Source organism: Gorilla gorilla, chromosome 2 (assembly GCF_029281585.2).
Source record: "Gorilla gorilla gorilla isolate KB3781 chromosome 2, NHGRI_mGorGor1-v2.1_pri, whole genome shotgun sequence".
NCBI lineage: Eukaryota > Metazoa > Chordata > Mammalia > Primates > Hominidae > Gorilla > Gorilla gorilla.
In genome coordinates, this window is record NC_086017.1 from 134,002,281 (window position 1) to 134,012,667 (window position 10,387).

General features: G+C 50.3%; 1 protein-coding gene across 1 annotated transcript in view; it reads left to right on the forward strand.

Moving 5' to 3' along the window:
- The window catches only part of PDIA5 (protein disulfide isomerase family A member 5), a 94,983-nt gene extending 87,742 nt beyond the window's left edge, over positions 1-7,241 (forward strand). Inside the window, exons 15-17 of the mRNA XM_004036188.5 lie at positions 83-153; positions 6,452-6,586; positions 7,017-7,241. Coding sequence (XP_004036236.4) covers positions 83-153; positions 6,452-6,586; positions 7,017-7,097 — 287 coding nt within the window. The 3' untranslated portion in view covers positions 7,098-7,241. The remainder of the gene's footprint in view (positions 1-82; positions 154-6,451; positions 6,587-7,016) is intronic.
- The last annotated feature ends 3,146 nt before the right edge of the window (positions 7,242-10,387 follow it).

Genomic DNA, 10,387 nt, shown 5'->3' on the forward strand with positions numbered 1-10,387 from the left:
AGCTTTCAGGAAGGGTCCCTGGCCCTGCAACCTCCCTGCACATGCATCACAGTCCTGTGTGCTCTCTTCCCCTCTCACACAGGGTGCCCACACTGTAAGAAGGTCATTCCGCACTTTACTGCTACTGCTGATGCCTTCAAAGATGACCGAAAGGTAAGGACAGCGCTCTTCATCTCTTGATCTGCCTCCAGCTAATTCCTACACCTTCCTTCTTGTCATTCAGGTCCCTTCCCCAAACAGGGGCAGGTCTGCTAAGACCTGTAAGCAGGAAATTCCTTGGGAACCAGGACATTCTCTTTAGAAGGAAGATAGGGCAGGCTGGATTTATGCTGCAAAATCAACTAAAAGGGATATGCTGAACCATTCCAGCACTTACTTGGAGGAGAGGGATGGTTAAAGGGGTCATCTATTTACTTTTTTAGTGTTTGAACCTTTTTACTGTAGGATTGTCATCATGCATTACTTATATAATTAAAAATACAAATTTAAAAATCCAACAAAAGTCAACTGGAGGATGCCATGGTGGAGGAGAGCAAGGCCATGTCAGTGGAGCCTCGCTCTGCCTAAGTGAAAGGCTCCTGCCGCTGCCGACTGATGAAGCATAAAATTAACAAGCTAGAGCTGCAGACTGGATTAGAGTGCAGGGCCTCCAGGCGCGTCCCCCAGGCGCATCCCCCAGGCCGCTGGTGCAGTGGGGGCTTCTGCTGGGAGAGGGCTTGTGGGGCAGGGAAATACCCCTGAATTCAGGGAAGTGTGATTGACTGCCAGCCTTTGAGTTCCCTTCTCATCCATGCCAGGCGGAGCACTGGTGCAGAGGACTGCAAACATTCCTCCCAGCCCTGAGACTCAGTCATGGGAACCTCTGGCCTAACAGGCCCTAGAAGCTGGCAGTCACGTGGGATCTGCATTCACACACACCCAAACCCAGAGTCACGTGTGGGGGTGCCTTACTTTCCTGGGTGGAATCCCAGGTGGGGCCAGGGCAGGCTGGAAGGAACCAAGGTCAGGCATAAGCTGAGCATAGAGTCCTAGATGATAAACAGGCCAAGCAGGCCTAGACGGAGGTTCAGCCGAGGCAGGAAAGGGGAGCAGGTATTAGTGGAGCAGCCCTCACAAGCAGAGACAGATGACCATCCCAGGGCCGGGTGGGAAGGGTTTGAAGTTTTGATCAAGGCCAACAGGAGGTCAGGCCTAAAGGTACCATCCAGACCTTGTGGGAGCAGAGATACAAGTGCTAGGATCACCTTAACAGGCCCAGAGACAGTGGCAGAGATGGGGTAATGAGAACTTTACAGGGACATAAAGCCAGAGGAAGCCAGGCTGGGGACAGGCCCATGCAGGGAGAGTGGGGATGAACTGGGGACCTGATTCTCACTTAGACCCAGAGCCCAGGACTCTCTCTGGAGTCAGGAGGTCCCACTGTTACCCGAAAGCCCTGACTGCGGCTTTGAGGCACCCCTCACCCCCACCAGAAGGGAGTACAAGGACCAGAAGCGTTTTCTCCTCTGCCTGCCCCTTTCCCTGCACTGAGTGGGGTATGGCAGCAGGGGCTTCCTTCCCGTGTCCATGTCCCTCATTGTTCCCACCCACTTGTGCACAGCACAGGGTAGTTGCTCCTGCTTGGTGGTCCCACGATATCCAGCATGGCCTGGGCTGCCAGTCCACAGGACCGGAATAGCTGCCACTCTGTATTGCCGTCCATCACGCGCCACCCAGAATGCTGGGTGCTCTGGGCAGCAGGAGAAAGGCTGAGGTGTGCCATCTCCCTGTCCCACTGGACACTCAGGTCTCCATAGGCCCCAGGAGATCTGTGAGGGTCCTGAGGCATGACTGGCACACAGATCCTGGGCTTGCCCTCCCAGCCATGCTGGGGAGCATGGTGTCAGGGAGCGTGGTCCAGCTGAGGCATCTAGGGGGCTGGGGAAACCCTGAAGGGGCAGCCCCATTGACATGGCCCCTTTCTGCCCACTAGACTGCCGCTGAGGCTGTCCTGTGGCCTGACCCACATCAGTGCAGGTGAGGCCAGACTTGCCAGGCCTCCAGCGGGCAGCTGAGAGCACACGTCTCCTCTTCCCATTCCCCCTCCACTGCTACATGGGCGCCCATTTCCTTGGTGCTCTCCTCCCCTTAGACACTGACACACCTTTGCTTGATTGTCTTGGGCCAGTGGTGTTGTGGCCTTTTCCTGGGTTCAATCCCCCTGTCTCTTATTCCCTCTGTCTCTCCTTTCAGCTTCCTTTATTCCAAGCCAGGGATCACCCTCACTTGCATTCAGGAATGCACTTCATAACCTCTCTGTCTGAGGCAGGTGGCCTGCCTGGGTTTCCTGGAGGTTACATTCATGACATCAGGGAAGCCAGCCATCTGGCCTGGGGGGCTGAACTTACTGGTGCCCACTCTGTGCTCCAGGCATGGCACTGTGACTACTGGGTCCCATCCTACAACTATCAGATCAGAGTCTCCGGGGGATGGTGCTGGAAATTTGTGGTTTTTAAGAGCTGGCTCTTGTGCTGGCCACAGGTTGGTGTGTGGGGACTGTTGGCCTGTCCCCTCTCCCTTTACTCGTGAGGGATCCAGGCCCAGAGAGGAGCTGTGTCCCTTGCTCAGGAATGCCCAGCGGGTCACTGACAGCCAGAACTGGGTCTCCTGACACCCCAAGCTGCCACTTCTTAGCTGGAATTGTGGGGTTTTTACACCCAGAAGCCAGCCCCTGTTCCTATCCCAATCAATATGCAGTTGGTTGTTCACTTCCATTTTCATAGCCAAAGTCAATATTAGCTCCTGCAGAGATTTATTTTACTGAATCAATAAAGCTGTGTGTGGCAGCTCATATTTTAGCGGGGGAGCCTCCACCCCCTCCCGGGAGCTTACTTGGGGACTTTATCGGTTGGCACGCTGGTGGGGAAAGGAGTGCAAAGTGTTAGTGTTGGAACAGATGGTGTTATTGAAGGGGCAAGGCAGACAGGACCTGTGGTGGGCTGGCAAGCAGGTGGGGGGCTGGCAAGCAGGTGGGGGGCTCACCTTTCACTGCACGTCAAGGTGTGCAGCCTGGGGGTGGTGTGGGGCCAGGTGTGAAGGTCACCCTTAGAGGGAGGCCCTGAGGCAGTGGGGGCCCCACCTCTGCCATGGGCCCACTTCACTGCTGGAATCTGGCCATGACATGTAGGTCCTCCTGTTTATGAGGCTGGCTACTGCCTTTTCTGAGAGAAAGCTCCCTCAGGACAGAGACCTCATTTGTCCTTGAACTCCCCACAGTCATGACACCTTAGACCTGTGTAAATGTTGACTAGATGAAGGAACAATATAACATATTTGATATTTACTGAGAGCTCTTCTTCCACTGAAAGCATTTCTTACATCATGTTGTCTTTACAATAGCTTGCTCAACTAGGTATTGTTACAGTGCTCATATTGCTGAAGAGGTGATTGAATCTTAGAGAGATCATATGCTAGTTTCTCAGCTGGAGAGGGGCAGAGTGAGAATCGCAAACAGGCATTGTCAGAGTTTGAGTTCTCCCAGAAGCAGACCCTGCTCCTGGGCTTATGTGCAGGGAATTTATTTGGGAAGTGATCTCAGGAAGTTCAGAGAGGACCCTGGAAGTGAGACACGAAAGGGGAGGAACCAAAGCAGGTGTTTAATGGGCAGATGACTGGATGAGTCACCAAGGCTCAGTCCCACAGGAGACCTCACCAGGAAACGTGACACAGAGCTGTTCCACTCAAAGGCCAAAGAAGCCAGGGTCCTTGTTCTAGACCCCCATCTGTCATTGGCCTTACGTCCAGCTCCTTGAGGCTGGGAGGATGCTCTGAGGCTGAGAGTAGCAAGTGCTGTGGCAAGGGCTGGTCTGAGGGGATGTGGCAGGACACCAGCAGCGTGTGCCCCAGGATTTGTACCGACCACCATAGAACAAATTGAGAAATCATAGGTGTTCTGTGTTGCAGGTGATCAGTGCAAATCTTGAGTTGGGTGTAAGGGGACGACAGGCATTTAGGTGAAATTTCAATAGCTGAGAAGAGCTTTATTCGCTGCCTTCTTTCCAAAGAGTCTAAGCTGCTGCCTTTGGGGAGGACGCATTTGTCTCCTCTTCTGTGGAAACTGCGCGTGGATTCGCCTTTGCAGCTAGAAGTTGCATTCCATGTGTGCGGCTGGCAGCTAGTTTAGGTGATTCAGAACAAGTATACATTTCTAATTTAGTAGATTTATAAAACCATACACTATATTTCCAATAGCTCCAGGGCATGTATACAAATTAAATTCATAACTTAAAGCAGATGCAGGGAGAGCAGCAGCCCAGAGCCATGTTCGTCCAGCACTTTCACGGCAGAGCAGCAGCTCCCGGCCCGGGCTGGACATGGGGCCTCAGCCTCTGGCTTCAGGGAAGGAAAGTATGTGGATGCCCGTGTCCCTGGGCAGGGCCCCATAGCACCTGCCCTGAGAAATGGAACCCCACAATTTGGCCAGGGGAGCATCTGCCTCATGTTTTTAAATAATAAAGTGCTTTAGAGGTGGGCTGCGGTTATCAGAAGCGCGTAGGGGCCAGTCTGCTGGCCTGGGTGAACTGGGCTCCAGGGGATGCTGGGGAAGGTATGTTTAGCCTACCTGAAGGACAGCTGCCTCTCTGCCCAGCCAGTTGTCAGCTATGAGACTGCAGGGTAAGTGCCATCAAGTCTTCTGACTTTTAAAGAGAAGCTGGAAAGCCAAATTGTTATATTAAATCTTCTGGCTCCATTTCTATGTTGGAGCTAATTCAGATTTATTTTTTTGTTGTTGTTAAATGCAATGTGGGCCAAATAGAAGAGGACTGAGAGCCAGATACAGATTGCAGGCAGCAAGTTTGTAAACTCCATTTTAAAAGTCTCACCATATAGAATGTTACATAGCTGAAGAGTAGAAGGGAAGCGTGAGGGTGAGGGGGGTGAAGGTGGCACCTGGTGGCCAGGGGAGGCCGTACCTCACTCTTCTCTCCAGCTATCCGTCTGGCAGCTCACCTGGGCATGAGGGACATGATGAGTAAACGTGGCCATGGCCCACAGGATTCTCCTACCTGGAAAGGGGCCTTTGTCCGAATGCAAATAACCATCAACCAAAGAACTGTGTGAGTCATGGTTATTCAACAATTTTAAATTATCTTATTGAATCACCCTCTTTTAATTTCTTCCAAGCATTCATTGAGCTCTATCTAAAATGATCTAATTTGTCATACAGCAGACACTTGATAACTGGACTTTGTCAAGGTCAACGTTGTCCCCCAGCATCTAGAACAGGCTTGGCACACGGCAGGGTTTCAGTGCGTGTTGCCTGGTAGGAGGACTCGCTCTCATGGGAATCTGCCCCATCTTCCATAACACCTCTGTACTGGGTATGGCCATTGAGGACCCCTTCTCAGGCTTCCCTGGTGCATGACCCTCAACCAGAAACAAGTTCCCCATTTCTGCTTTATACTGTCTTCCTTTGAAAAAACAACAAATGATGAGGAAAAGCTACCCAGCATGTGGAATTTGCTAGATGGTCAAGAAGAGGCCAGTGGCCAATGTGGGAACCACTTTCTGACCAAACATTCTGATGGCTTTACTCATGCGGGGCTCCTCCGGTTTCCAGATGTGCTTCCCTGGTCTCCTCCTCTTCCAGTCTTGGCTCAGATGGCGAATCATACAGAGCGCCTTTGCCCCACTCACCTGGCACCTGGACCACCTCCCTCATCCCTCACATCACATTATGTTGGAATTGTCCCTTTATCCAACCCCTGCCCAGACACTGAGCCCCTAAGTGGGGACAGAGCTTGTATATGGGGTTGGAAGAAGTGACTGTAATAGCAGCTGACATTTCCTGACCATGAATCTGGTGCCAGGTTCTGTGCTCATTGGCCTCACTTGAATTCTCTTATTCAGTCTTCACAATATCCTGATAGCCTAGATACTATTATTATCCCCATTTTACAGCTGAAAAAAATGAGGCACCAAGAGGCTGAGTTATTTTCCTTAAGTCTTAATGTCCAGGCAAACCAAGAGTACACTTGGGGAACTTGACTTGAAAGCTCTTGCTCTTAACCTTGGCACTATACTGTCCCCCCAAGCTAATGTTCCGGAAATATTAGTGGAGAAATGATTAAATCCTACAGTCCCTTACAGATAGCACCACAGAAACTGTGGTGTTTACAAATGCTTTCAAGTCATCATTTCCTTTACGATCATCATACTCTTGATTTTAAAGGACAGTCTAAAGGCACTCCAGGCCGAGTCCCCTAACCTTACCCATCTGGAAATTGAAAACAAGCACCATCAGTCTCCAAGGAGCCCTGAGCTGGGGGTGCTTTGGTTCAGTTCCTACCTGCCACTGAGGAGAAAAATCAGAGTGGGCCTGTTACGTGGACTAGATGTGCAATCTGTGTTGTGGGGTCCAGGCCTCAGCCTGGGGACACCCTGTGTCAACTCTCTTTACCTTGCCTCCTAGATTGCCTGTGCCGCTGTTGACTGTGTCAAAGACAAGAACCAAGACCTGTGCCAGCAGGAGGCGGTCAAGGGCTACCCCACTTTCCACTACTACCACTATGGGAAGTTCGCAGAAAAGTATGACAGCGACCGCACAGTAAGTGGGGGAGAGGTGTCTGCCGAGAGCTCTCTCTGCTGATGGGCAGGGTAACTTCTACTGAGGAGGGGCAGCACTGGGCAGCATCCCAGAAACTGCAGAAGTCAGCTGGAACACTGTACCGAGAGGCCCAGGCCCTGGGCCTGGCTGAGGCTTGACATTGTTGGAGGAGAGTCCCAAGGGGTTGTCACAGATGTCCTGTCCCCAGGGGCAGGCTGGACTCCAGATGCCGAGGGTTTTCTCACTTGCTGGTCGGGGCTGGTGCAAGCCACGCAGACCCTCTCCACCTTGCAGAAGTCTGCCCACCTCTCCCTGTCATAGGAGTGACCCCCTGGAGGGGCTGGGGGTGTGGGGAGAGAGAGTGCACAGCCAGCTCAGGGATTAAAGCTCTTTCTCTCTCTCTCTCTCTCTCTCTCCCCCTTCCCTGCAGGAATTGGGATTTACCAATTATATTCGAGCCCTCCGGGAGGGAGACCATGAAAGACTAGGGAAAAAGAAGGAAGAGTTATAATTCCTGCCTCATAAAAAGCTTTTCCATTACACTGTGAATGATACCTGTTTTGTTGTTTCTGAATTTCCACATGTTCTGAAGACAAATTTTTTATAGCCGCTTATGGCCATTTTGTACAATTTTGAAATAAAATTAAACCATGTATTTGGTGGTATGGTTTATTTTCGTGGAGCCTGTACTAAAAAAGGTGGATACTCACATCCTCCTCATTCCACCACCTCTGCTGGGAGGTACAGAGCGGTGCTCCAGTGCCCCATCTGCATGGAGGTGACTCCTGAGGGTGTCAGCCCCCTGTCAGTCATTTGAGAGCAGAACAGGGAAACTGGACCGCAGAATATCCTGCTCGAAAATGACAAGCTAATGAGAGGAAATACGTCAAGATGATCAATGACTTTGGGAGGCTGAGGTGGGAGGATCACTTGAAGCCAGGTGTTAAAGACCAGCCTGGGAAACATTATGAGACCTCATGTCTACAGAAAATAAAGTTGCTGGGCATAGGGGTACATGCCTATAGTCCCAGCTACTTGTAAGGCTGGGAAGGGAAGATTTCTTGAGCCCAGGAGTTCAAGGCTACAATGATCTATGATCGCATGACTACTCCAGCCTAGCTAGAAAGCAAGACCTGTCTCAAAAATAGAAAAAGAAAAAGAAAGAAAAAAACAAAAGATGATCAGGGAAATTGGGATGCTGAAGCAAATGGTAACCAAACACTAGCTTCTTCTGGATCATTGCAGTTTCAGCATTGGTGTGTTTCCTCTGTGTGTGTTTTCCTGGAACTTACTCAGGTATTTATCTTTCTCCAGCTATTTGTCTTCTCTTCGTCTCTCCGTTCCCTCCCCAATCTCCCTTTAAAGAAGATTAAGTTGCCGCTTCAGGGGCACGAATGGAGTGGGGGAAGGGGGACTCTGTGCCAGCTGCTTGCTGTGCACCCCGGCTGGAAGGGATGGTGTGTTCTCGAGGTGCAGATGTTGGATCTGCTCACCAGCCCCCACCACCAACCATAATAACCCCAAATCTTTACGCCACATTTTCCATGGATGGGTGCCTTGCTCGGCCTCCTGCCTGTGTACATCTCCTTTTTGACCCACCTTTCTGGTGAGTCCTCCTGCTTTCTGCATTCCTGCATGACTGACACCCCAGCCCTGTGCCCAGCGGTGCAGGCAGAGCCTGAGCACAGCAGTAACATGTTTTGTCTGCTTGGTGGTATTTCTCCATGGACAGCAGAGTGGCCTTGTGCTAGTGTCTTGTCTTTAGTTATAAGTAGCGGTCCTAGAGTTGGATTCCTCCAGTAGTTCAGGGGGGCGTTGCTTAAGCTGCAGTACTTGGAAGCACGCTCTGGTGGCCTTGATGGGGACTTGGCCTGCAGGAACAGCCCTCCTTTCCTGGACCCAGCTCCCTTCCTCCTGGCCTAAGTCCTTCCTGCTGATGAATCTGCTGAGAGGAGGACAGAGCCTCCAAGTTCTTCACAGCTGTTTTGACGATGGTGCCACTGTGGGTGGTTTCATTAAGGGAAATCAAGGTTTTGAGAGCCCTTGTTCTGTGCAGTTCTCCAACTTTCCAATTGACCCTCCTGCCAGTTCAGCTCTTCTCTTTTCCCCTAAGCACCCACTTCCTTGGCAGTGGCCCCTGGACTTCACCCAAGGATTGGATATGAAAGACAGAAGCATACGTTTAGACATCATTGAAACACAGTTACTGAGTCCCTTCCTGTTGGGGACCATGAACATCTTACAAGGTGTCATTTAATCCTGACACAGGTGTTTACCATTCTAGCATGTGTGTGTGTCTGGACATGGGTCTCCTTCGTTATTTGGAGTATTTGTAGGGGGAACATATTTGCTTGTGTTTTTCAAAAAAGTTTTTTGTTTGTTTGTTTTTGGGTTTTTTTAACTGCACCTTTTCAATAATAACCTCACAAGAGCCACTTCCTGGCTGAGGACCATTAGTGCCCACCAGCGAGGCACAGGGCTTACTTTCTGGCCATTCCACATCCTCAAAGTTCAGATTTTCCTGGCCAGCTTCTATATGAAGACTTAAAAACATGAAATATTGTCAATTATAGATTTAAAAAATTTTTTTATCACATCATGAAATGGAATCCTCTTCACATCCCTATTTATTGACTTTGGGCATGACCTCAGCAAATTTCGTCGCAGCTCTGGGCAGCTGCCCCTGCAGACAGAACTCTCTTCCTCCACTCGCCCCCTGGCATCCGGGTTAGTTCTACTTCCAGTCACCATGCTTGGTTCTTTGTGGTTTCACTGATGTTTAGTGCAGACCTCCTCCCTCTGCCCCACTGGAGGGCTTGCTATCACCCTCCTCTGTTCCCCTGGATCCTGCGTTGCAGGCTGATTTCTCTGCAGGAAGTACGTGAGTTAGGGGAGAACTGATCCCCATCTTTATTCTGGTGCCCCTTGCCCAGCAGTGAGTCCCCATCACCACCTAACTGGAGCCTTCCGAGCAGGACCCTGACTCTTCTTACCTTCCTCATGCTGCTCCCTGCCCTTCTAGAGGTGTTTGGCTTCCAGGAGCTGTTCTGCGCCGGGCACAGGAAGGTGATGCTTCCAGGTTCAGAAGCTGGTTTGCTCCACCGCAACGTAAGAAGATGTGGAATCTCATCTGGAAAGCATCAGGCCCTCTTAGGAAGGCAAAGCCTATGTCCAGGGGTTACATCACCTGCCCACATCACACGGAATAACACAGGCACCAGCCCTGCCCGCAGGAGGCTCCCAGTTTGAGAGTGAGTGCACATTGGTGCTCAGAACCAAACTCTGTGCATTGTACTCTTACTGTTTCCCATTCTTTTATTGTTGACTAGAAGAAGGAAGCTGATATTCTTAAGCTACCTATCAAAACCAAATTACGCTTATGGTCCCACCAAATATATGTCACCTCCAAAATCCTCTATTTTAGGCCTGTGTTATCCAATAGCCATTAGCCACATATGAGTATTGAGTACTTGAAATTTGGCTACTGCAGCTGAGTGAAGGTGTGTATGTCTATGCCTTTTTATATTGTGGTAAAATATACATAGCACACAATTTACCATTTTAATCATTTTTAAAGGTACAATTCAGTGGCACTAAGTACATTTACATTGTTGTCCAACCGTCATTATGATCCATCTCTAGAACTTTTTCATCAACCCAGACTGAAACTCCATAACCATTAAAGAATAACTCTCCATTCCCCACTCCTCCTAGCCCGGGTAACCACTATTCTACTTTCTGTCTCTATGAATTCCACTATTCTAGGAACCTCATACAAGCAAAATCACATATCCTTTTGTA